Source organism: Crotalus tigris, unplaced genomic scaffold (assembly GCF_016545835.1).
Source record: "Crotalus tigris isolate CLP2741 ecotype Arizona unplaced genomic scaffold, ASM1654583v1 scf7180000018354.2857554, whole genome shotgun sequence".
Classification (NCBI taxonomy): domain Eukaryota; kingdom Metazoa; phylum Chordata; class Lepidosauria; order Squamata; family Viperidae; genus Crotalus; species Crotalus tigris.
In genome coordinates, this window is record NW_024096961.1 from 1,499,676 (window position 1) to 1,525,056 (window position 25,381).

At 35.8% G+C, this 25,381-nt stretch overlaps 1 protein-coding gene and 1 non-coding gene across 6 annotated transcripts in view; both read right to left on the minus strand.

Annotated features, from left to right (window-relative positions):
• NAP1L4 (nucleosome assembly protein 1 like 4) overlaps positions 1 to 25,381 on the minus strand; it is a 39,676-nt gene that overhangs the window by 5,690 nt on the left and 8,605 nt on the right. For 3 of the 5 annotated variants that reach the window (XM_039350756.1, XM_039350753.1, XM_039350754.1), the window contains exons 3-14: positions 23,811 to 23,872; positions 23,201 to 23,300; positions 22,356 to 22,497; positions 20,999 to 21,085; positions 18,185 to 18,316; positions 16,163 to 16,234; positions 13,234 to 13,373; positions 8,924 to 9,069; positions 6,111 to 6,133; positions 5,484 to 5,603; positions 3,837 to 3,866; positions 1,544 to 1,600 (exon numbers count right to left, since the gene is read on the minus strand). In XM_039350756.1, the coding sequence (XP_039206690.1) occupies positions 1,544 to 1,600; positions 3,837 to 3,866; positions 5,484 to 5,603; positions 6,111 to 6,133; positions 8,924 to 9,069; positions 13,234 to 13,373; positions 16,163 to 16,234; positions 18,185 to 18,316; positions 20,999 to 21,085; positions 22,356 to 22,497; positions 23,201 to 23,300; positions 23,811 to 23,872 (1,111 nt within the window). Of the gene's footprint in view, positions 1 to 211; positions 254 to 1,543; positions 1,601 to 3,836; positions 3,867 to 5,483; positions 5,604 to 6,110; positions 6,134 to 8,923; positions 9,070 to 13,233; positions 13,374 to 16,162; positions 16,235 to 18,184; positions 18,317 to 20,998; positions 21,086 to 22,355; positions 22,498 to 23,200; positions 23,301 to 23,803; positions 23,873 to 25,381 lie in introns of all 5 variants that reach the window. The other 2 variants (XM_039350757.1, XM_039350758.1) reach the window with 2 other exon arrangements.
• On the minus strand, positions 20,638 to 20,767 carry LOC120311387. The gene has a single exon (XR_005557604.1). It is a non-coding gene; the product is annotated as a small nucleolar RNA SNORA54 (small nucleolar RNA).

Here is a 25,381-nt window from a genome sequence, read left to right on the forward strand (position 1 = left end):
CAATTTAAGAGTCACGTCTATTTTATGTATTTTTCTCAACATTAACCAAGTTCTTGTAGACTTAATTATACACTATCTTGATAAAGTACCATTTTTTTCTATAGAATAGGTGAATGAAATAAATTAGGTACTTAAATGAATGAAATTTGCATGGGTTACAAAAAAAAAAGGGAAGCCTTGGAAGTTATGTATTAATGGAATTCAACCTTACCTATAAATGAATGAATGAATGATAAACAGAGTTAAATTACACCTAAATGGGGAAAAATTGAAACGAACTGTCAGCATAAAAGAAAGGTGAAATGGACCCAAATAAACAAAAGTAAAAAGCAGTAACTAGTATTCCAGAAGGCACAAGAAACAATTTGTCACATACAATCATTCACAGAAATAATAAGCATATTTTCCATTTTTTTGTAGCCAAAGAAGTTAACACTTGCCTGCAATGCATTTCATTTTCAATTCAGTAACTATCACGTTATTACTGTAATAGTTATATAATAACCATAAGAAACATTATATTTAAGCCATGTGTACAATTGTGCCAAGTGTACAGGTTATATGTTCAAGTCAACATGTACAATGTTCAAAATTCAAATCCAATTTTCACGTGTAAACATTTGTGTATATTACTTTTATTTTAATATAGATCTCTGGTCAATGTATTGCAGATAACCAGCTATCAGTGTAAGTAAAACTAGTTTGAGAACTGATGACAAGAAGGATTCTTTCCATGCTGTAATTTTAAAAATAAGTCTGGGACAGGGAATGAAAAGGGAGGAGAGGAGAAGCATTTCATGAATTATTTCATCCTACCTACATGACTAAAATTTTCATTCAAGAGAAAAAGATCACATAGGAATACCACATAACTATTAGACCACTATAAATCTCCCTGTAAATCAGGGGTGTCAAACTCGCAATGTCACATGACGTGTCGCGATGTATCGCGACTTTTTTTCCATTGCTGGCAATGGGGTGGGTGCGGTTTCGGCATGACACATCTGGCCTGCGGGCCGGCAGTTTGACACCCCTGCTGTAAATGTATCTGTGGAATTTATCAAGTGTAATGTGCAAACTTAAGAATTCCTTCTCTTAGGCATGTAGGAAAAATGAAATGAATAAAGTAAATTTTGGTATTTTAGAAAGAAAAAGAAAAGAAACACAAAAACAAATGAGCATAAAATGGACAAATATATTTCAAATATGCAAACCTTTTAAATAAGCAGGTGTATGCTAAAATATACTTCTAAGTTTATATAAATATATGTATACAAGATAAACAGAATGTGCTATTTATAATGTATGCCATGTTATAGAACTATTAATCTATGTTAGGTTAAAGAAAATGAAACGAATTAGTATTAGCTTAGCGCTAACAAGGAAAAAGTGAGAATGTATTCATTCAAATAAATAATGAACAAAGAAAATTGGGCCATTTTTTAAAGTTAGTAAATTATTAACTTGAGAATTAGTAGAACTGATGTGGTATGTGATGCAATTTATAATTTTGGCTTAATGTAAGTACTTAAACAGAGCTAACCTTAGGTTCACTTTCTGCATCTTCCTCCTCTTCTCCTTCTTCTTCTCCTTCTAATTCCTAGAGTTAAAAGGAAAGGACTAGGATCATTATGCTTTTTTTGACATCATTGTGCACATTGTTTCATCAATTTTTTTTATTGCTGACTCTTATTAATCACAAAGGCCAGAAACATGAGTCCACTTCTTTGTAATATTAAATGCATCTATTATCTATTGCAGGGGTGTCAAACTCAATTTCACTGAGGGCCGCATCAGCATTGCGGTTGCCCTCGGGGGGCCGGATGGGTGTGGCCAGGGTGGATGCGGCCTACTGGGTCGGCGTGGGTGGAGTGGATTGGCCTACTGGGTGGGCATGGCCAGCTCTACATTGTTCGCGTCAAGGGTGCCTGTGGGGGACTTGGCAGGAGTGGGACAGATCTGAGGGTCTCTGGCAGAAAGGGGTGGGACCAGGGCAAGTGCCAAGGCATCGTCCATTTCTTCATTCCTCTCAAAGGGTGACACCTCCCCAGCATGCATCCAGGGGGTGAGGCCGACACGGCAGGGGCTGGTTCCTCACTGTTTCTAGAAGGCCTTGTGGAGCTAAGACTGAATGCGTTTTAGCATAGATGGCCACCACAAAATTGTACAATGGCTCCTGGCTGGCCTGGGCCTGGGCCAAGGCAGCGGGGGCTGTTCCCTCACTGTTTCCAGGATGGCTTTGCGGGCCACATGAAACCACTTCGCGGGCCGCATCCGGCCCCCAGGCCTTGTGTTTGACATGTCTGATCTATTGGATTTTCCTGTCTTTTCAGAGAAAGGAATATAGTCTTTATGATAAGTTAATGGCATCATTTAGGTGGATTCTTCTGTTTACAAAGTTTGTCAAGCAAGCTTGTTACCCTGAGGCAATTTATTGCTAAAGATTTTTGTAACGTTTGAAAATATTTGAGAGCAAAGAGGGGTTTCAACTAACAAAACTGGTAAATGCTGTGAAATGTTTTGAGAAGATGTGATAAACACAAGTTGATCTTTATACTGAAACTGATGATATAGACCAGTGTTTCCCAAACTTGACAATTTTAAGGCATGTGGATTGGCTGTGGAATTCTGGGAGTTGAAGTCCTCATGCCTTAAAATTGTCAAGTTTGGGAAACACTGATATAGACTATTTAACATTTCCTCTAGCTATTCTGACAAGAAGAAAAATTAGAAGATTTTTTTTTTTTTGAGTATTTCATTATTTTTAAAAGTAGCTAGAAATATCAGCACCTTTCTAAGAATGAACACATTTCAGGTATTTTTCTCCTTCTTTTCTCCTGACCGACCATGGACTTTTTCAATTTCTCAATTATTGTTATTAATAATTCCAATAAGACTTTCAAAATGATCAGTAACTTGTCTACAAATAAAAATGCTTTTACTGAATGGATTGTTCCTTCAGTTGCAGAGATAAAGTCAGCAAGTCTTGTCTTTTGAAATTCTGTTGCATCAAAGTTTGACAGAGGGATAAATATTGCAGAAACTTCTCTTGTCACTGAAGAAGCTACAGCAGCTTACTTACAAATAAACTCACTACACTTGGCCTCCAAAATCATATGGCTGCTGATAAACATCCATCACACCCTATACTGGAAGTCTCAGAAAACAGAAGAAAGAAGAAACAACAAGCAGAAGGGGGAAAAGTAGGATGGTTCCTTTTTCAATAATTGTTTAAAAAATGAAAAAAAGGGGGGAGAATAGGAAATAGAAAAAAGACCTATCTCTGCTCTATATAAGTGAAGGAATTAATAAGCAACTAAGAAACACTCTGCAGGAGGAGGGAATGAGAATCAGGTCATATGGCTTCTGTCTTTTGAGAAGCAGACGACCAGATCTACAGAATATTTACCATTGAACTATTTGTAATTGAGAATTAATAAACAGAATTCTTCTGACTTCAGCCTACTTTCTGTCTTCCTAACGTTTGGGAGTAAAATTCTCAGAATTGCACTTACCTTCTTTTTAATGTAATTGTAAAATAAAAAATGTGCTGATTTTCAAGAAGTCTAGCTCTGTAAGTCCTCTAGCTGCCCTTTGAAGTATACTATCTTTTAAACATACACACAATAGCCTATTTGTTATTGCTGACTTTGATACTGAGGTATTACATCTTAGTCAATATATATACACATACAAAACACAAAAATTAAGGTTAATGTTAAGACCTCAGATTGCTAATCCCTGTTCTAAAATGAGTCTATCTCCTTGATTATTCAGTCTACAATATTTATTATGTATTCCACTCAAGAAAAAATATTAAATTAGAATATACTCACCTCTTCTTCTCCTTCCTCTCCTTCTTCAAACTAATTAAGGATGGAGTAGAGTAGGGAGGGAAGACAGAAACTCATTTAGATATTACTTTATACTCATTACATGTAGCATTTATATATTTAAACCATATTTTTTCCAAATCTACCTATAAACCTCTGACAGTTTAAAATGTAACAGACTAATACCTGCATAAACAGATTACTGAATAATTAAATGTATCTTTCTACATTCCAATAATTATATCAGAGAAGAGAAAGATGAATAGATCACTTATCCTAAATATAGGAAAGTACTTTCAATAAATGTGAATACTTTTTTATTTCAATGTTCATCGTGACTTGAGGAATTTCTATGAGATTTTGGTAAATGTTCAATCAACCAGTTGTCTTAGATTGCAATGCCAATCTAGATGGAAGTATATCGTTGACCTTGACTATCTCAAAAAGCTAAGCAAGCCTGGACATAATTAGTATTTAAGAGACCATCAAGAATTATCAGGCTTGTATACCAGACAGATAAGCTGAAAAAAAAACATGGAAGAAGAAGATAATAGCAAAAATCATGTATCTATTATTACCGAGAAAACCAGATGGGTTAAGTAGCCAGGACCTGGGCTGAGTCCAACTCAAATTAATCCCTACTTTTTACTTTACTGTATTTAAATATAATATTAAAGATCTTAATAAACATTCCTGCTTGAGAAGATTGTTATTCTGTATTTTGCATAATTTATCTTTTTTCATTTATTGTTTTTTAAAGCTGACAACTAACAGCAAAACTGTCTATAATATTTTAAGTAAGATAACGCACTGAATAAAAGACTACCTAGTACGTTCTTAGTCCCGTATCACCCCACAGTGGTACGTTCAGTGAATAGCACTATATAAGCCACTATCTTTTCAGACTCAGCATTTCTACACACATCTATTATGGTAATATCACCTACTGGTAGAACTGTTACTAGGATTACTATTATAGTGGACATTGAAAACTTAAGTACTATTTAAATATTATTGCAATTACTGGAAATGATCTAGTCCTGTTTATATATTAGGGTCCAATGGGTGAAGTACACACTGACCCAAGTTCTTATGTGTATAGGTCCTTGTTTTTGTTCACCCCAGGTTTTGTTGAATGATCATATGTAGTAGTAATAAAATGCATTTCGCCAAATGCATGAATTAATCTATTTATAGCATGGACTTTGTTCTTTCATAAGTCTAATATAATAGGAAAGACATGAAATAAAATACCACACCATATTTTTTTCTTATTCTATGAATAATAGAATAATAGCCAGCTCTATTTCATGTAGTATAAGTAATAAAAAAGCAGAGTATATTCAAACCTCAAATTTTGTTTCCAAATGATGTTTCACCATTCATGCCTCACTATACAATTCTTACTGGGAAATTTTTGAGGAGAGTATTGCCCATCTAGTTTACTTACAAGATGCAGGACTCACGTATAGTGGGGAAATTACCAACTTTGAACTAAGAATTAATGTATTAATTAAAGTCTTGACTTTAAAGCTTTGAATTTTCTTTTCTAATCCAACAAAATTTATTATTATTAAAAGCAAATACAATGCCTCTATGCAGAAATAAATACATAAACAAATAAACCTGAAGCAATTGGAAGACACATACATTATCATCATCCTCTATAGCTTCTCCAGTGAAATAGAGGACAGCACGGGGCACTATTCTTTCACGGAAGAAGTGTCCAACTTCAAAATCTATGGCTAAAGTACATTCTGAATCTTCATCCTGCAAAATTAAAAGAAGAAATTATGAGTCTGTATAACTACGTCTATCTTATCATCAAGAAATCATTTAAAATGAGTAATAGAACTGAAATTGATATATTTTGTAGATTATAGAGATGCATTTCTACTAATTTGCAACTGCTAAAAAAGAGAACTCTGATTTATAAAAAAGCTTGTCTATTCCCCAAACCTTCAATTTTCAATAATGTATCAAGTAATATCAACATTTTATTAGAAACAGCTCTTTTTATAAACTAGTCAAAGCCGTAAACCTCAATATTGTGGCCAATATTGTGAACAATTATTGACCAGCTTTGGAGATCAAGTAGAGATTATACAATGCTTAGAGACCAAACACCAGAGAAAAGAAGAAAAAGAAATAAACAGAAAGCTATCACTGAATTGATCAGACTTTATGCAATATTGTTAATGAAATATTTGATATGAACAATCAAATGTGAAGTTGTAAAGCTGAACTCATTATTTTAAAAAATGAAATGAAACTTACCAGTGATTCTCCATCTCCTGAAACTACAGGAAAAAAACACACAAATGTATTGTAAATTGATTATAAAGCAATTTTTGTGTTTCAAATGCTAACAAGGATAGTATTTATATGAATAGACAGATTTAAAAAAAGATCCAAAGTATGTTCTAGTATAGTGCCTTTGTGAAGGGACAAATAGGAATCCAATGTAAACTCTCTCCTTTTGTTTCCTAAACCAGCAGTTTAAGCACAAAACACTGGAGTCAGAAAAACTGTGCAAAAGAAAACTGCAAAAATGTCTAATTCAACATGGAAGTAGTTTTAGCTGAATGGATAAGTTTGTATGACACTAATATTTACATAATTAAAAAAAGAGATTTGTGTTAAACTTATTTCCATGTAGAAGAGATTCAAAGGACATCTAATAATAAATAGCATTGTTAAAATGCAATACCAATGCTTTGATATAATTATATCACTAATATTAAATCACATCTTAAAGCATTTATTCAACATTATCTATACCCCTATAGGGATGGTATTATGGAATCTTCTTTCTCTTATTTGATTCACTATGATAAGAATGATAAGAAGAAATTCACAACATTGTGGTAACTTTAGTTTGGCTTTCTTGGTTAATAAAATACAGCTCTCCTGTCCAGAAAAATCTGTGATAACAAATATTCAAACTGTTTTTCCAAGTTTTGTTGTGTCTTTTCCTAGTTCAGAGCCATGATCCATAGATTAAATAACAATTTTGCATTGCAACTAAGAAAAGACATCATGTAGAAAAACTAGAATCTAACAAGTAGGAACTATTATGTTGTTAATCCTAATTCTTCAATTTTTAGGTTGTTGGAAGAAAATGATATACACCAGAATTAATATGTAGCTCAAAGTTATGATTCATGGTATGTGCATGAAATACATCTAAGATATTGCACAACACTATCTTATGGATTATGTGTGATAACCAGCAGAAATATCCCTAATAACTTAATGATATTTAACTTCTGTCACCTCTTAGTGCAAAAATACCTGACAGATTAAAAAAAGTCTTCTTTTGAACATTATGGCTTATCAAGAAAAGGAAGTATGTATTCTGGTGTATAGTTAGCTTTTTCCTTGCAACCTACTCAGGGTTATATGCTTGGCTGGAAAGAGGCAACTGAGAGAAAGGGGGCATCTTTTTAAAAAAGATAGCTACAAAGCTGAATGTGTATTGATAAAAGGAAACCCTTCTGATTAGCTATGCTAAGAGAAAGATCTACTATACAACCTTCTATACACATGCATGTTATTTTACTTCTTAATATTCTCTCTATTCACTGTTCTGAATAAGCAACATTATACAAAGTTCATAAAAGTAAAGGTCAAAGAAATTAAAGGCATAAACCAGGACAGCCAAACCTGGCTTAAATTAACAGCATTCATTGAGGTTTTCAATACTCCACAAATCCTTTAAATCATTTTTGCTTTAACCATGCTATACAATGCTTCATATACTTCATTCCATTCTTTAAACTTCTTGCTTCTAAGAATCTCCCCAAATTTGGATCTTACAAATTTGATTCATTATCACCTTTCATACTCCTGTAAATATCATTTTACAATTAACAAAACTTACTGTGGTATTTTACTGTTACAGCATCATGATTCACTGCTAATAGTGAACATGGGTGATGGACTACCTATCAGTTTGGAAGCAAAATGTTCTACTTAAAAATAAGGCAACAGCTTCTCAATATGCCAGTGCTATTCCTAAGCATTCAAGCGAATTTCAGAATAAAGAAAGAATACATAAAGCAGCTTAGTGACCTTTCAATACCAAAAATGTTGCAAGTAAAATAAGAATAATGGGACAGAAATTTAGACTCAAATTTAAAACTGAATAGAATATATTTTAATTTTCCACCAGATTATGTACGCTAAAGTGTTAGGATTAGAGGAGAGCGATTCCTGTTTTTTTATTATTATTTAGAATATTTATATGGTCATCCACTATCAGTGACTAGGCCGGTGGTGGCGAACCTGTGGCACGCGTGCCAGAGGCGGCACTCGGAGTCCTCTCTGTGGGCACACGTGCCGTCGCCCCAGCCCCGCCTCCCTGTGGCCCCCCCAGCAGCCTCCCTGGAGAATTGCCCTCGGGTGAGGCCTACACGGAGCAGCACAGCCAAGGACATAGGCAGGCAGCAGGGACATGACTCCGCCCTCACACCCCATAGAGAGCAGATGATGCTGCGGGGTATGGGCAGAGGGCGTAGCTGCCACGGTGCTGCAGGGCTGTCATGGTGATCTGCTGCGGGCCATGGAGGCGGTGCGTGTCCCTGCAGGTGGGCGGGGCAGGGGGTGGGGAGCAGACAGGGTGGGAGGCAGAGCGGGGGGGTGGGTTGGGCACTTGGCCTCTAAAAGGTTCGCCATCACTGAGACTAGGCTGCTTATAAACCGCCTGTTAAGAGCTTCAGTGTTTCTCTTCTGCATTTTAAAGCTAATCATGCTTAGGTTCAGTTCATGGTTTGCAGCCATTCCCTGCTCTAAGCCTTTTAAAGCACCATATATTTTTTTTCAAAAGGATAACTCCCCCTCCAACCTCCCTTCCTTAAAGTGATTTTATGTGCTCCACAAAACATTGCAAATACCTTATTCAGGTTAACTACATCAAGGTCCAAATTAAGTACCTATTCTGAGCTGGAGACTTATTTCTGCAACTATTAAACATTTTGCTAGTTCTAACTTGTTTTGACTCTCTATGCTAAAATCTTTACAAAATCTACTCAAATCTCAAAAAGTTCAATATTATAAAATAAGGGCAGAATAAATTGAATCAATGTTACCTTTAATTGGACTGAAGAAATTAAAAAATGAGTCATTAGGTACTTGTTTAGTAATTGTTCTGACAGTGCCTCGACCCTTGTGTTTCTGTTTCTTCTTTATTGTTTTTACTGTAACATTTTTTCCTTTCTTCCAATCAATAGTGCATCTGGAGATAAATTAAAATTATATATCAGTGACATTTAGGAAATAGATTTATCGCTCAGGCTAGTACTAGTAATGATGACAATAGCAGCCTTCTCTTGCACTATAACAGTATTAGAGCTATCTCCAACTACTTATGAAAGAATGTGAAAGGAACAATATAATACAGAAAGAGACATTAAGAAAATTTCAGATTTCTATATGTTTAAACCACAATATTGAAAACAAAATGACAATATGAATATGGCATTTTAACTGATAAATTCTGAAAATGGAATAAGGAGGCAGCAAAGAAACTTCAGAATGTTGCATAGGCAGTAATGCTTGTAATACAAAGATATTTGAAATAATCAAATTACTGCTTAAAATACTAGAAAACTTTTGAATTTCAGACAGGAAATTTTCCAGTTCTGTGTGGAAATGCCAGAGATCAAACTCAAGATATTTTTTTCACCAAAACATGATCCTACCACTGAGCTAAAACCCCTAAGTACATTTGAATTTTTAACAATTTTGGAAACTTTGCTTGTAGTAAAGAGCTCTCTCCATACTACTCCATACTGCTTTGTTGTGTGATTGCCATTGACAGCCTTCCTGTCAAGCTTCCCACACAAGCAAAGTGAATGGGAAGCCAGCAAGGCCATGGGGTAACTCTTGTAAGTCAATCTCATCACGCTTTCTCCTGAGAACCCCAGCTATAGTCAGATTACGCATACCTCCTAGATTACATGTCTGCAACACCCACCCACATTCAATAGCAGCCACCCCACCCCTTGCCCAGCTACACTTGCTCCACCCACACACCCAGAAGCAGCTGCTTTCTACCTGGACACACTTGTGCCACAGCAGCCACCCCAATGGTCTCCCTCATTTGGGAGCAACCACCATCACCTGGCTGTGTTTGTGCTGTGCCCACCTGTTGTTGGGAGCAGCTAACTGCTGGCTGGCTGCACTCAAGCCACAGAAGTCACTGACCTATCCACTGGTCTGCCTGTGAGCTGCCCAGGGCTTACAACTTCTTGCCAGCTTCTTTATTGACTAGGCTTGTTGGAAGCCAGCAGGAAGTTGCGAGCAGGTCCTCCCTTAATAACTGCTATCCTTGCTTAATTACAGCAACAGGGACTACAGGGATTGCCATCACTAAGTGATGTGGTCATGTGACATCATGCTTTATGACTACATCACCTAATAGTGGAAATTCTAGTCACAATTACTGTTATTAAGCAAGGAATACTTTTTCTAAGCAGATGCAATTGTTTGCCTAAAAGTACACTACAGCACAATGCTGATAACTTTAAATATATCTTTATCACTTTTTAGATCCTGCTTGTTTGAATCACAATAATTAAAACAGCATTATATTAATACTTCAGTAGTCTTATTAAGCAGGGAGTAATTCTGCACGTAAGAAAGTGCAATTATCAAGACAAAAGAAAGGAGACACTATCATAAGAACTGACAGAGGAAGAATCCTTTTACAAGGTAGGCAAGGTGGAACAATCCCAATGAACAAACTGACAAACAGACCCAAATGATGTAAACATATACTACCCCACTGAGGGTGAGAAATAGCTTTCACATTTTTAGAGGAAGCAAGAGTTAGAGAACAAGAGATATGATGATGAACCCCTTAAAGGCAAAGAGGATACAGTTTCAACTCTATAGAAGGAAAGAAAAAGAAGAGTCCTGTTGCTGTTGTAAGGACCCAAAGTAAAGTGATGTTCCAGTTCAATCCTTTTGATTGTTAAATATGCTGTCTGCCAGGAGCAAGAATCACAAAGACAAAAATTTCCAAAGCTGACCAAGTTCACTGATAATTATCACTGCTAACGAATAAACATGGGACAAATTACACTGCAAAGAACAACTACAATAAGACTTCAAATGTTTAAGAAACAAATTCAATACTGGGAGGGGGGGCGCTTAGTGATGTTCTTTCCTTGTAGTCCATGGAAAAATATTGGAAAAGGAAATGCCAGGCTGCTGACCCAAGATGGGCTGTACCACAGAAAGACTGATAAAACCATCTTCAGCTAAAGGCAGTGAATTTGATCAGGAGAGCTTTAAAGTGAAACTTGTAGGAGCTGGAAACAAAATCTTTGAACCGTGAACTCAAATAAAGGCTTGTCTAACATACAGGGAAAATAAGAATCTTGCTTTAATGAAGCCTATTAAATTGCTCAAATAACAGAGGGATTTGTTCATAAAGTTAATGACCACTGTGTATAATAATGTATAACCACTATTATTCACAGTATAAGAAGTAAGTAAGAGGACTCTGAATGCTTAATATAGGAAGGCAAATATATCTAATGGATATAAGAGAAACCTGGTGGGATGACTTCCATGACTAGTATTCAGTAGTTAAGGATACAATTTATTCAAAAGGTTCATCAGGGAATAGATGACTGGAATGAGGGGGGAAAAATGAGGACAAAAGCAGCCAATGCAACTGCACAAAAAGCAAAGTATGAGCTAGGGTTAATAAAGAATGCCTAAGAACAATGAAAACCAGCTACTTCAGATATGTTCAAAATAATAAAAAAAAGAATCAGTGCATCAGCTGATCAATAAAGATCACAAAATGTTAACAGATAACAAAGACAGAACTACTTAACTCCTATTTTGACTCATCTTCTGCAAAAAAAAATATGTTTTCTATCAAGAGATTGTAAAGAGTAGGATGAAGGGACAGGATTGAAACTTGCTATTGATAAAAACATATTTGGAAAATATCTATTTATCTTAAAACACCCATGACCAAGTGAACTGCTGTTGAAAGAACTAACTGATGATCTGATATTAAACGTTACATATCATCTCTGAGAAATCCTGACAAATTAAAAAAAATGCCTCATTATTAGAGTGGAAGAACCAGGGGACTATCAATTTTGTTAGTCTGATCTCAATACCAGGGAGATCTTAGGGCAGGTTATAATAAGATTGGTAGGTAAGCATCTTGAAAATGATGTGATAATTACTAGAAGTCAGCATGAAAGTGTTAAGAACAAATATTATCAGACTAATTTCATAATACTTTTTTGATGCGATAACTCAATAGGTTGTGGAATTCTAAAGACACAGCTTGACTTTTGACAATCTCAAAGTATCCTATGACATACTGATTAAGTGTGAGCATGACAAATAAGTAGATAAGTAACTGGCTCCAAAGTTATGGAGTATTTACCAATGATTTTCTCAAATTGGAGAGACATACTGAGTGGGGTGCCATAAGGATCAGTCAACGGTTCTATATTCTTCACTATTTGTATTACTGACTTGGATGAACAGGTGAAGGGAACACTTATCAATTTTGCAGATGACACAAAATTGGATAAGACACCTAAAAACCTAGAAGATATAAATAATATTCAAAATGATCTTGATAGGCTAGAGAAATAGTATGAAAGAAACAACAATAAATGCAATTTTTTGCTTTGGAAACAAAAATCAAATACACAGGCACAGGATGGAGAAGACTTGTTATGGTATGGCACCTGTGAAAAAGCTCTTAAGAATGCATGCCAACAGCATAATTTAGTTGCCAAAGATAGTTCTTGCAATTGGTTGGTTATATATTTGTGCAGTATATAAATACAAATATATTTTAGCTGCATAAATAAAATTATATTTTAGCCGCAATTCTGTGATTGCCAAATCACAGAAATAAACTATTTCATTTTAATCTGTTACCCTAAATACTGTCCAGTTTTAGACAATGTATTCTGAGAAGCATTTAAAGAAAAAAAATCCAGAGAAAAACAACAAATCCTGATCAGGGGGACCAGAAATCCTATGAAGAGACATTGAAAGAGTTCGGCATTTTTAACAACGAGAAGAAATGATAGGGGAATGAGGTGGGAATATAATAGTACTCTTCACTGGATTTAAAGTCTGGACCCTGTGCTGAACAAGCAAGACTGAAAATCAGAAATATTCCTTTTCAATTCTGTTTCTATGTCTTAAAGGCTAATCTATTAGAACTGATTGATGTAAATTCATTCTAAAATGTTTGCATACCCAATCTTATTAGTAATAACTATTATCATTTCCTTTTCTACCACTCCTTCTATCTGGCAGAATAATTTAACCTATTTTACATTGTGACCACATTACGATACAATCTGATTAAAATCTAAAAAAAAAATTCTTTAAAACATTTCCTTACCCCTCACAATCAACAATTTCAGGACCCTCGAATGAAAATGGATCTGTCTTATCTGGTTCTGATTTCATCTTGTAGGTTTTTGTCAGAATTGAATTAGTAAAGTAGTCATTGGGCTCGAAGTGAAACTCTAATGTAAAAGACTAAAAAAAGTTCATTAAAAACATTAAAAAAAGTTCATCAAAGATCACAATTTTCTGGCAGACAGTAAAGAAAAACAATCAACTGTGAGTTCAATTTACAATCGGCAGCATGATAGATAAATAGGAACAGATTATCAAGTCATTCCAAAATGACATGGTTCACATAAGTCGAGAAATACAAAGATATGAAAATTTTATAAGGGGTGTGCAAACCCTTTAAACAGATTCTGTTTAAATTTCTGAACTGCTAAAGCACTACAATTCACATGGAACTTTTAGAACATGTTCCTATGTGTATCTCTTGATGTGTTAATTCAGTCCTTTGTGTAGCTATAATAAAAATGAAGTGGCTCTGCATGCACATACTGCAGATACAACAGATAGCAAATCCTAAAGTATGTGTATAAGCCTGGAAAAAGGTTTAATATTTTTGAGAAATTTCACCTTGCTACCTAACTTTCTGAAACATTCCTACTTCAAAGTTTACAAATTCCTGTTAATTTATTATCTAGTAATTGTAACTGAAAAAATGTTATAAATGTAAACTACAGTGCTAGTGCAAGACGTTATTTTCTTCTTAGGACTGAAGAGCCTGTTCCCTGCTTTCACTTTATTTTTCCCTTGCTTAGCCACCTATTTAGGAGTTCTGGAGAACTCTGAAGCTTACTCATAATTAGTGAGATCAAAGTGATGTATTAGAGATTTCACCCTAACATATATAATTTGGCCTGCCTTGAAGAAATTGGTGCTTCATTCTCTTAAGAAATTACCGCCCATAACTCCTGCTTGAGAGGCAGGAGGCAGCCTTCACACAAATGCATCCTGTGCACCAGTTACATCCATTCTTGGACTGAGAGGCACTGCTCATGGTCACTCATGCCTTTATTACCTTCCATTTGACTACTGAAATGCACTCCGTACGAGGCTGTCCTTCAAGCATTTGGAAGCTTTTGTTGATCCAGAACAGTGGTTCTCAACCTGTGGGGGTCGCCAAACAACTCAGTCCGCCATTTTTCCCCCTTTTCCTTAGCTGTGCTACTCCCTTTTATTCTATTGGCTTTTGAAAGCCAGTAGAATAGACTCTCTTGAATAGAGTCTAATTCTATTGCCTTTCAAAAGCCAATAGGAATTGTCCAGGCTGTCTCTGCCCTGCTGAGCCCGCCAAAAGTCCCATTCTGCAAACGGTGCTGCAAGTTGTCTGCAGCGAAGGCGAGCTGTCTGGAAGTTTCCACCCCTCCCTGCTGAGCAACTACTAAAAATGTAAATAAAAGAGGGCCAGGGGTGGGAGGTGGGAGGCCGGCGGGTGCAGGGAGGGTTGCTGGCACGCGTGGGGCCCAGCGGGTGCCTTACCTCCTTGGGCTGGGCCAGTTGGCGGCCCAGCCGATGGTCGGCCTGTGCGGTCTCTGCCGCTTGCCAGCTACGCCTCAGCCGGCGCAGGGGGCGGCACCACGCATGTGCGGCGCTCCCGGGCAGGGAAAGTCCTCGACTTATGACCGGTTGGGTAGTCCTCGACTTACGACCGGTTGGGGGTCGCGGCATTAAAAAGGTTGAGAACCACTGATCCAGAACATAGTGGCATAGGCAGTTTTGGACACATGTCAGTATGTCCATGCAACATCATTGCTGTGCAAGGTGCATTGCCTCCCAGGAGGCTTCTGACTGTGATCTTTAAAGTGCTAGATGGCATGGTACCTGGTTGCATATGGGATCATCTCTTCCTGGTGGTATGTCTGTCTTAGCAGACCTGGCAAAATGGGCATGCTACCACTAGTTACACTAGTACCATCTGATGGATTCACAGAAACATGCCTTCTTTGTCATGGTACCTGTCTTAGGAAATAGACTCCCTATTGAAATATGCTCAGTTCCCTAACTCTGTTGGACTTTTGCAAGGCTATGAAGATCTGGCTCTTCCTCCAGGCATTGGGGTCAGGACTCTGGCACGATTGTATGTGTCTAGTGATGCTGTGTTTCAGTTGAGTCTTGATGCAGTTTTATTTTTTGGTTGGTTTGTTTGTTTTAATGAAATTCTGTTTTTGTTTGACCCTGAGATTTTTGGGATAGTCACGTGGGGCGGGGGGAGACATATATAGAATAAATAAAAAGAGTAGATAGAATAAATAAATAAAACATCACCAGAAAGATTAATGCCAAACATTCACGAAACAGGTAATATTGAATTACAATGCAAACATGGGCAGGTTATTCTTCGAAGCAATCAATAATGAACCACCCAACTATCAACTGTTTCTACCTCTAAAGACTACATTTATAAAAAAGACCTTAACCATATTTCAATAAAAAAACCTGATGTTTTTAATTATTTAATATCTGTACTAATTCTAATTTGTTTGTAATGAAAAATGCCGGCAGATTTGTTATAAAATCATAGCATGACTACACAATAATTTTCTTATTCCAAAACAAGATTTTTTAATTACAGAATATTTATTTCAGCATAGATATTGTATACAGAATATTTAATAGGTCTACATCATTGTGGAGGTACTTAGTTATCAGAACAAATAACATGGGGAATGTCTGTTTATGAGGATCCAGGTAAAAGAATTTCAAATGTTAGGTTGTGGGGTTTTAAGATGCTCTTCATCAAATAATAATAGCAGTGGGTGGTGTATTGTGGCACTATACTACTACTTAAGAATTGTTCCAATACAGCAGGATCTTTGAAAATATGGCTGAGAAAACCTAATATAAAAAAACCTGAAAGCTTCCATATAAAATCATTAACTGCCAATTTATATTAATATTTAAAGTTAATCAATACTAACCATAGGCTGGCTTGGCTCAGAAAATTTCACTTTAATGTCTTGCAGGTGTTTTAGAATAGGTTCATCATATTCCTAAACATGAATGGAAAATCTATTATCAAAATGAAATAAACGAGTTACATTTCAATAAAATAACAAACTACATCTGTGCAAATGTTCAGTTTTAATTTTTCCTTAACTCTTAAATACTTTCTAAATAAAATGCAAAAGGCTGAAAAATTTGATAGTTACATACTAAATAGGCATTTACAAAATATTTTGGCCTAAGCTGTTCTACATTCTAAATATTTCAATTGCTAAATCCTTTGGAAGTGTTCTGAAAATGAAAGCTGTTTCTGGTTCAGAGCACTTCCAAAATGCTCAAAACTGTCTGTTTGATGATGAAATATTTGAAATAAAACATTCTACACAAAACTACTAGGTGAATGTCACAAACAGAACTTTTTAGCTGTACTGTCAGCAAAACTAGCTGGAGGTGAGCAGCAGGCAAGTGAATGAAACGGAAACCATTGCTCCCCTCCAATCTGTGGAAAAATTGTCTTCCACGAAACCAGTCCCTGGAACATAGAACCATAATTGTATTTCTTGCTTCTAAGAGGGAAAGGCTGCAACACTATATTTGGAAATACTTTTCCATAAAAATATTTGCCAGGAGATTTACTCAAAGTTTTACAATTTTGTAATTTCATACAATTGTAATTGTTAATATATAGAAGTACAGTACTGAACATTTTATTTTCTTTTTCCTAAGTTTATAAAAGTGAATGATCACTGTAAAATCCTTGCCAAATGCAAATAAATTTCAAGAGTTCTTTGAATACTGAGGAAAACGTTGAAGTGTTTTCAAAATTGAGCAGCATTCCCATTCTCCATTAAAAGCTGAATGAAATGGAGGTACTTGCTATTCTTAGGAAAAATACAATAGGAAGGCTCAGCATACAAGACACAAAATTTCACAGGAAGTCCTTGCTTAATGACTGATTGCTTAATGACTATTCAAAGTTACAGTGCCCTTGAAAAGGGTGTGTTATGCCCTGTAAAGCATTCCCAGCTATCACAAAACACTGCACACGTCCCCTGGTCACATGATCATGATCTGTGTGCCTGGCAATGCACACATACTCCCTGGTGACGATTACCATCTGTGTGCCTGGCAACCTGTTCATATGTAACAGCTACCAAGTGTCATGTAGTCTTGCAATCTTCTCTGCTGGTCTCTCTAGAACAGTGGTTCTCAACCTTTTTAATGCCGTGACCCCCAACCAGTTGTAAGTCGAGGACTACTCAACTGGTGCAGCACCGTTTGCAGAATGGGACTTTTGGCGGGCTCAGCAGGGCAGAGACAGCCTGGACAATTCCTATTGGCTTTTGAAAGCCAATAGAATTAGACTCTATTCAAGAGAGTCTATTCTATTGGCTTTCAAAAGCCAATAGAATAAAAGGGAGTAGCACAGCTAAGGAAAAGGGGGGGAAAAATGGCGGACTACGTTGTTTGGCAACCCCCGTGAAATGGTCGTTCGACCCCAAATGGGGTCTCGACCCACAGGTTGAGAACCACTGCTCTAGAAAGTCAACGGAGAAGTCAGCAGACAAGGTTGCAAACCGCCACCACTTGCCAAGATGACACCCTCTCATCTCTGAGGGTTGGCTGAAAGAGTTCCTTGCTGATCCATGTCTGCAAGCCAAAATCCAAGCAGGAACAGAGCTTGAACTCCTTCTCTCTTTGACTCCGCAGAACTCTCTGCAGAGGCAGACAGAGAAGGACCCCAAGCTCCATGCATCTCAGCTGCTGAAATGCAAGCAAGCACAGAGCTCAAAATCTCTTTCCTCACCTTCCGCTGTCCACAGAGGCAGGAAGAAAAAGATCTCAAGCTCCATGCCCACTTGAATTTCGGCAGCCAACAAATGACATTTCCAAACAAATGAACCCAAGAAAGATGCTTAGGGTTGCAATTTCCAGACAACATCCATTTAATAATACATCATGTACACCCTAATCAAAGTAGCCACTGAATTTGTTACCTGCACTAATTCACTCAGCATATCTACATTTCTAAATATTGTGAACCAAAAATCTGGGATTCCTTTAGGATTTGTCTCTTCGGTTGCTCCTGCTTCTTTTTCTTCTATTACTACTTTGTTTTTCAGGTCTCCCTAGAAGATACAGAAAGGCATTTATATGAGTGTGAAAATTTTATGGAAGAGCTTCCAAAATATTTTAAATTTATTAGAAAAGAAAAATAGCTTATTTAATCCTTCACATTTAATAAGAAGCAAATAGACTTAACAAATGAATAATAAAACATAGTTTTCTCTAATATCACACTTAGGAAATTTCATGTTTGTTGGTTTATAAGATTAGTGCATTCAGCAGATTTGAAAGTATACAGGAAAGGTAGCTCTGTTCATTCCCTTATTTCTAAAAGCTGTCTCACCTTCCATATCACACTTAAACAGAAGGAAGGGTTTATTAAGAACAGTACTCAGAATTATCATGTGGTGCCACTCTGGACACAAACAATGAATCTGACAGAAAAATGTTAGCTCTGTAATATTAAATAGGCTTTGGTGTTTGGATATGATCTCTCCCAGCTTCTCTGAAATCTGTTCTTGTCCATGATCTATCAGCATACCCTCCCCAGCCCCAAGTTGGGTGTCTTTAAGGAGTATCCTGTGGTCACTGTCCCTGTCTATTTGGCTGGAGCATGAGTTTCATCTTCTTGCTTAGCACTGTGGAACACTGGGAGGTTGAATGGAAGTTCTCTCTGGGATGGTTTTCCCTGCCTTGTGTTTTGCCCTTCCATGTTTATTAGGCCCCTTCTTTTTTATCTTTTGCCCTCTTTCCTGAGAATGGATTCTGGAATTTTTCAAAGCAGATGAAAAAAAATGGGAATGAGACATCGTAAAACTTTCATGGACTGGTATCAAGTTTTTTTTAGGGTTCCCATCTTCTGACAGAAGCCCTTTTAGGTGTTCCTCTAGTTTCCCAACATCATGCTGGTGTAAGGAGCAGGTAAGACTACTTATGTTTTGGAGCTCACACAAGTAAAAAGGATCAAGCTTCATAGTTAGAAAGGAAGGTGTCTCCAGGGTGAGCTACTACCACTGATGCTGTCTAAATCTTGACCTACACATCTCTGCAATTTTGCTACAGGCAAAGAGATTACAAACTCTACTAGCTACTGGGCTGTTCTTCCTAAAAGTCAGAAGCCCAGGAACTTTCCTACAAACAACTGATAGAAAAAGTTAAACTAGGCTATTGTTGCTGAAAAGCACATATTACTTGAATTTGGCTTTAGACTCAAGAGCTATGCTTGGTCAAGTTCTTCCCACTGTTCCTCTAGTTCATATACATATCTGGGATCACCGTACCAGTCATTATGATTATGTTTCTCCAATCCTGCACTTAAGACCTTTAGCATTGCCTATCTTCACAGTTTTGCATGGTTCATCACCCTCTAAGCTATATTCGAAGGTGGGAACAGAGTATCCCTCAAAAAGAAAAAAAAGCCACAAGTCTTGCCTTCTAACTAGAAGAGGCAGAGTGACTGGGAGTCACCATATATGATGAGCATAATGTAACTGAACAGTTAAAAAAAATCTGGGTCATTTTGGACACCTATTTTATTGCAACTAACCATTTAGACATCTGGATAAAGCAAAGGAGAAAAGGAATTATGGAGCAAAGGAGGAAAAAACGTCAAAAAGTCTTGCATTAAAGATAATATTGCTACTGGTCTAAGAAACAAACAATTTACCAGGACAACAGCCATACTTCCCCCTTCATTTACTCAGTTAATCCAGCATTTTCTATCACTGGCAACCATGTCTTTTCAGACTTGCAGTAGGTAATCAGGAAAACTCTATTGCTGCTTTACTATTATATTTCATCCATTTTTCTGAGGCATATTGCATGGCAAAAACCATTTTATACCGTTGATTTAAATTTGAATATTTGCCCATAATGGATTTATATTTCTAAATAAATATAAATATGAAAAGGTGGAGAAAGGAGAGAAAACTGATGGAACATGGGAAATACTAATCAATGAGATATTTACAAAATTGCTTGAAATGAGTAGCAGCATAAATATTTGGACAGGAACAGAAACCAACATTGAGAGAAGAAAGGAATTGGCAGTATTCTGAATCAGTAGATAATTGATTGCAAAAAAAAGTTATTTTTAGATGCTGGTTACTTAAAGTTGGTTACTTTATTATTTTGTTTACTATGCACCATCCAAAGCTGCATAACTTGGAATTAGACAGTCATGTAAATGCTACAACCAAACAAACAATTCTCTTCCTTTTCACCAACACATGGAATGTATTCAGGTATCATGCATTAAGCCATAAGATAATGATTGAATGTGATGGGTGAACTTAGCCGTGCTGATTTGAAAACTGTAGTCAAATATTACATAACAATTACTATGATTTGTACAACAAAGCACAGTTAACAAGATGAAACGATTTGATGTAACCCGCAACAGAGATTACAAGCAGGCAATATAGCCTGTTTATTCTCATATCAGGTTTTATTTTAGCACTGGAATGGAACCCATTAGCAGAAAAGGCTGTCACAACAGGTTACGAACAGTGCAAATGGTACTATATTGGAATAATAAAATTAAATTTAAAACATTTGTTAACAAACCTCTTGAACAAGAGTTGGCAATTCTGAAATTACAGAAAGGGAAATCCCTCAAAAAACACGACCATGAAATCCGACACAAGTTCCTAATATGCCTTGCAGCACAAATTAATTTGATTGTTCAGTAGAAAAGTTATTGTGACTACCTCAAAACATTTTAAAGTTTATTAATTGCCACTTACAGCTAGTTTCTCTTCATCTTCATTTTCACTGTGCCATTCTGCCTCTGCTTCGGTAGGTTCAGCATTACCAATGATGAAGTCCCTTCTCTGCACAAGATACACAAATTATAGATACATTATCCAACAGAGTATCTAAGAATACTGCAGAAATCTGAAAACAGTGATCTCTCAACTACATTTTTAATGAGTTAGTACAGGTATGAAAACATTGAAACATACTGATCTCATTGCTATAATCTCATCAGAATTGATCCAACCTTAAACAGGCTACAGGTAGTCCTCGACTTATGACCCCAACTGGGACTTGAACTTCTGTTCCTAAATGATGCAACCATGAAGAGAGTCACAGCTGCTTTTATGACCTTTTTTTACTATGGTTATTAAGCTATTCACTTACTTAAGTGAATCCAGTTTTCCCATTCACTTTATTTGTTGGAAGCCACCGAGAAGGTTGCAGATAGTGATTCCATAACCCTTGAAAATGCAACAATCACAAATACATGCTGGTGTCCAAGAGCATGAATTTTGATGTGACTATAAGGATACTGCAGTGGCTGTAAGTGTAGGAACCAGTCATACATCAGTTTTTTTCAATGCCGCTGTAAATTTGAACTGTTACTAAATGACTGTTTTTTAAGATGAAGACTACCTGCATTCTATCATTCTTGGAAGCAATAAGATTCAATAGCAGTTATACCAATTCTGGAAAGATCAGATTGCCTGTTCCAATGTTGGAGCAAAGTTGGAAGTGAGGCTGCAAAAAGTCCATTCCAAATTCAAAAACGATCATACTAAAATATTTCACAAAACTTCTTGCATATTTCTATGAATTAGTAAAAAGAGCAACTATTTAACACAGATAGAATATTGTACTACACCTCTACAGTCCCAATTTATTTTAAACAAAACAAGCAGTACTTTGAACAAAATGAAGTACCACAAAATAGTATTAAGAAGGGAACACTATTTGAATACTGGTATTACTGGTTACCTTTTTATTTATAACTTCATTAACCAATCTAAAGCTAAAATTGAGTTGCATTTTTTTTTAAAAAAAGACAAAGAACTGGGGACTATTATTATGCATTAGTTGAATAATGCTCTAATTCACAAGGCCCAGAAGATTCATGACTTATCATAATATGGTAAGAGAATGTCAATGATCTTAATGCATGGCAACCAATCAAACATAGATATCTCAGAAGATACAGCCTTGAATTATATAAAAGGGACATGCTCTTGAACACGTAATTAAAATTTGGAAGGGCAACAATTTGTCTAGCAGTGTCTTTTCCCTCACCCATATTTTTAATTTAAAGGATTAAAAGCAAATTTAACAGTTCAACTGACCAATTACCTTATCAAAAAGGGGTTGATAAAGAGCTGCATATTTTCTCTCTAAATCATGAACTTCTTCATAAAATTTAGCTTCTATATGTGCACATTTCACCTGAAGCTGTTTCAAGGCATCAATTCTTCTTTTTACTGGTTTTGGTAAGCTGGTAATAAAAACAGTTCATTGAACAATAGCATCAAATATTTTTATTCAACATAATCTGCTTTACATTTAAAATTCATAGTTATTACTATAGAAATACCTAAAGGAAATATAAATTTCGTGGCTAAATGTGAAAATATATACCGACACAGAAGTTGAAATAAAAATCCAACATTTCTCTAGACATTTGTGTCATTTTGTAAACATAAGTATCCCTTCTGGCTCTTAAAAATACAAGGCATTGTTCAAAATTTCTCAGTTGTGCTTCTTTGGGAAAAAAACAGGGCCAAAGGAAAACAAATATATTCAACCCCAAATACTTTACAGCTGTTTCATAGAAAATTAATATATGTGACTTGTCTCTTCCAATGTTAAAACAGTTTTACTATAAAAGAGTAGGGATACATTTCAGAATTTCAGCTAATTTGCAAAAAAGAGTATTTCAGTATTCAATATACCCAATAGTAATGTTTATCACAATTAATGTCAGAAAAAAGGAAAAAATTGCAGCAATAAGGAAGATCAAAGTTAGAATACATGCAACTGTAACCTAAAAATACATTAAGAATAGTGTGCATATATCTGGTCACATTACTTAAAAACTGGAGAATCTGCTTTCCTTAGTCTTAGGTTTTCCTTGCTATATTAAGAGAATCACTAACCATCTGGACCTCTTTTTCAGATCAGATAAGTTTTTCACTTACGTTTCAATATAGCTGGAAGGAGTGTGAGGTGCATTATCAAGTCGATCTTGTAAAGCTGCCAAGACTTGTGGGTTCTGCATTACTTGGTCTGTTAACTTTTCTGTAAAAGCAGTACATTGCCTAAATTATAAACCTTTAATGAATTTTTAAGGCCAAAGTCAACATAATATTGGAACACAAATAAATAAATCCTGCTTTTAAGAAAACCTGGAGATCTAATTATTCTCTTGTACTTTCTTCTGAATACTTTCTTATAGCTTTGTTCTGTGCTTTTAAACCATAACTGTATCTTTTGCAGATGTAAAATTTCACAAATATTGATTTTTTAAAATTTAAATAACAAAGATTTTCTCCTAAGAAGCAACAAAATATACGGATATTTTGTCTCCAGCCTTTTTCTTCCAAAAATCTCTTCATATCACCTCTCTGAAAACAGGATATAACCCACTGCAGATGAATATGAGAATGAGCCAAATACAGAAAAATAGTATAGGCACGAATCAATTACATAATTCCTCCCTGCATCAGAACTGAAGATTAATATAACCTCTGGTAACCAATTAGTTAGTCCCTTTCTTTCCATCATCTGAAATAAGTCTGAGCCATTTACCTTTTTTATCACCTGTGCCTTTAGCACTTTCCACAGAATCTGAGGCAGCATCTTCTGCCCTACTGTAAAAAATATTTGAGACAAGAACAAAGTTGTTAAACTTTAAACTGTAAAAAAAATCATATATATGGTTGATTTCCCTGAGACACTAACAGACTATGCCAAACATTTAATTTTTATGTGCCAATAATAAGCACAGAAAGAACATTAGAATTGGGAACACAGTGCAGAGATTAAACCAAAAATTCACATTTTTAAAGTTTCTTAACAAAATAAGCTTCCACTGATAATATATCATTATTTCTAATTTTAAAAGTAGGCAAATATTTAAATTAAGTAGCTTAACAGCTGGTACAAACCCAATGAACAAAGAGTAAACAGACCACTGCTAGAAAATGTAAACAAATAAACACCTTATGACTACTTGATATGCTCTGGCAATTTTCTACACAGCAACAGGATTTGCTTTCTATCAGTGATTAGAAGTTTGAATGCCCAAATATATTCACAAAACTATAAAATAAAAGCATTATTTAGAAAACAGATTTTAAAACACTTTAGAAAATAATTTTTCAAAATGCTTCAGTTAAAAAAATAGGCTGCTAAAATAAAGTAATTATTGGCAGTCACCCTCCCAAGGAAAGGACATTCTTTTTTCTCGGTGTTATAATTTTCAACTCTGTTGGGCTAGAAGCCGAAGATAAACAACAGCAAATAAACTTACAGTAAAGCCAAGCTGGTATGACAGAAAGCATTTCTTTAAATACTTCACTACCAAGCAATCATAATTTTCAAAGATTAAGGTATTTGAACTGGGCTCAAAGAAACACAGTACTGTAGTATTAAACTCTTTTCATATTGGCAAGGCAGAACCAAAACAAGGATATTATAAAAAACATCACTATTGGACTTTAGGTAATATCACATATAACAAAAGCTGAAAAACTATTATAAACATGACTATCTTTCACCAAGAGAAACCTGCCACACCAATGATTACTTGATTAATGGTTAAGGCAACAGGCTAGAAAGCTACAGACCCTGAGTTCAAGTCCCATCTTAAGTCATGAAAGCTAACTGGGTAACTTTGGGACTGTCACTCACTTCTGATGCCAACCCTCCTCACAGAGTCCTTGTTGTGGGGAAAATAGGAGGAAGATGTGTTGGATATATGTTCATTGCCTTGAATTATTTGTAAAAATAATAAAGGTGGGATACAAACAAAAATATGGATGCAATTAGGAATCTAAATTTCAAGTTTTCCTTTAAGAAATGTATCATTGGATCTGAACTTGTTGAAAATCATTTTCAAGATTGAGTCTAACAGAACTCTCATCTTGTCTCAATTAAGCTTCAGTTCATTAGTTCTTCAGACTAATACTGAATTTATACCTTGGATTAGCACTTCCTTAGCCTCTAGTGACCCAAATAAGAAGCTTAGCTTCGTTTCAAATTCTCAGATAAAATGTCCCAAGATAAGAAAATATGAAACCGTTTTTTGAAGGCAATAACAAATGTTGAACTGAAATCTCCCCCTCAATCCTTGAAAGATACGTAGTAATACTGTAAAT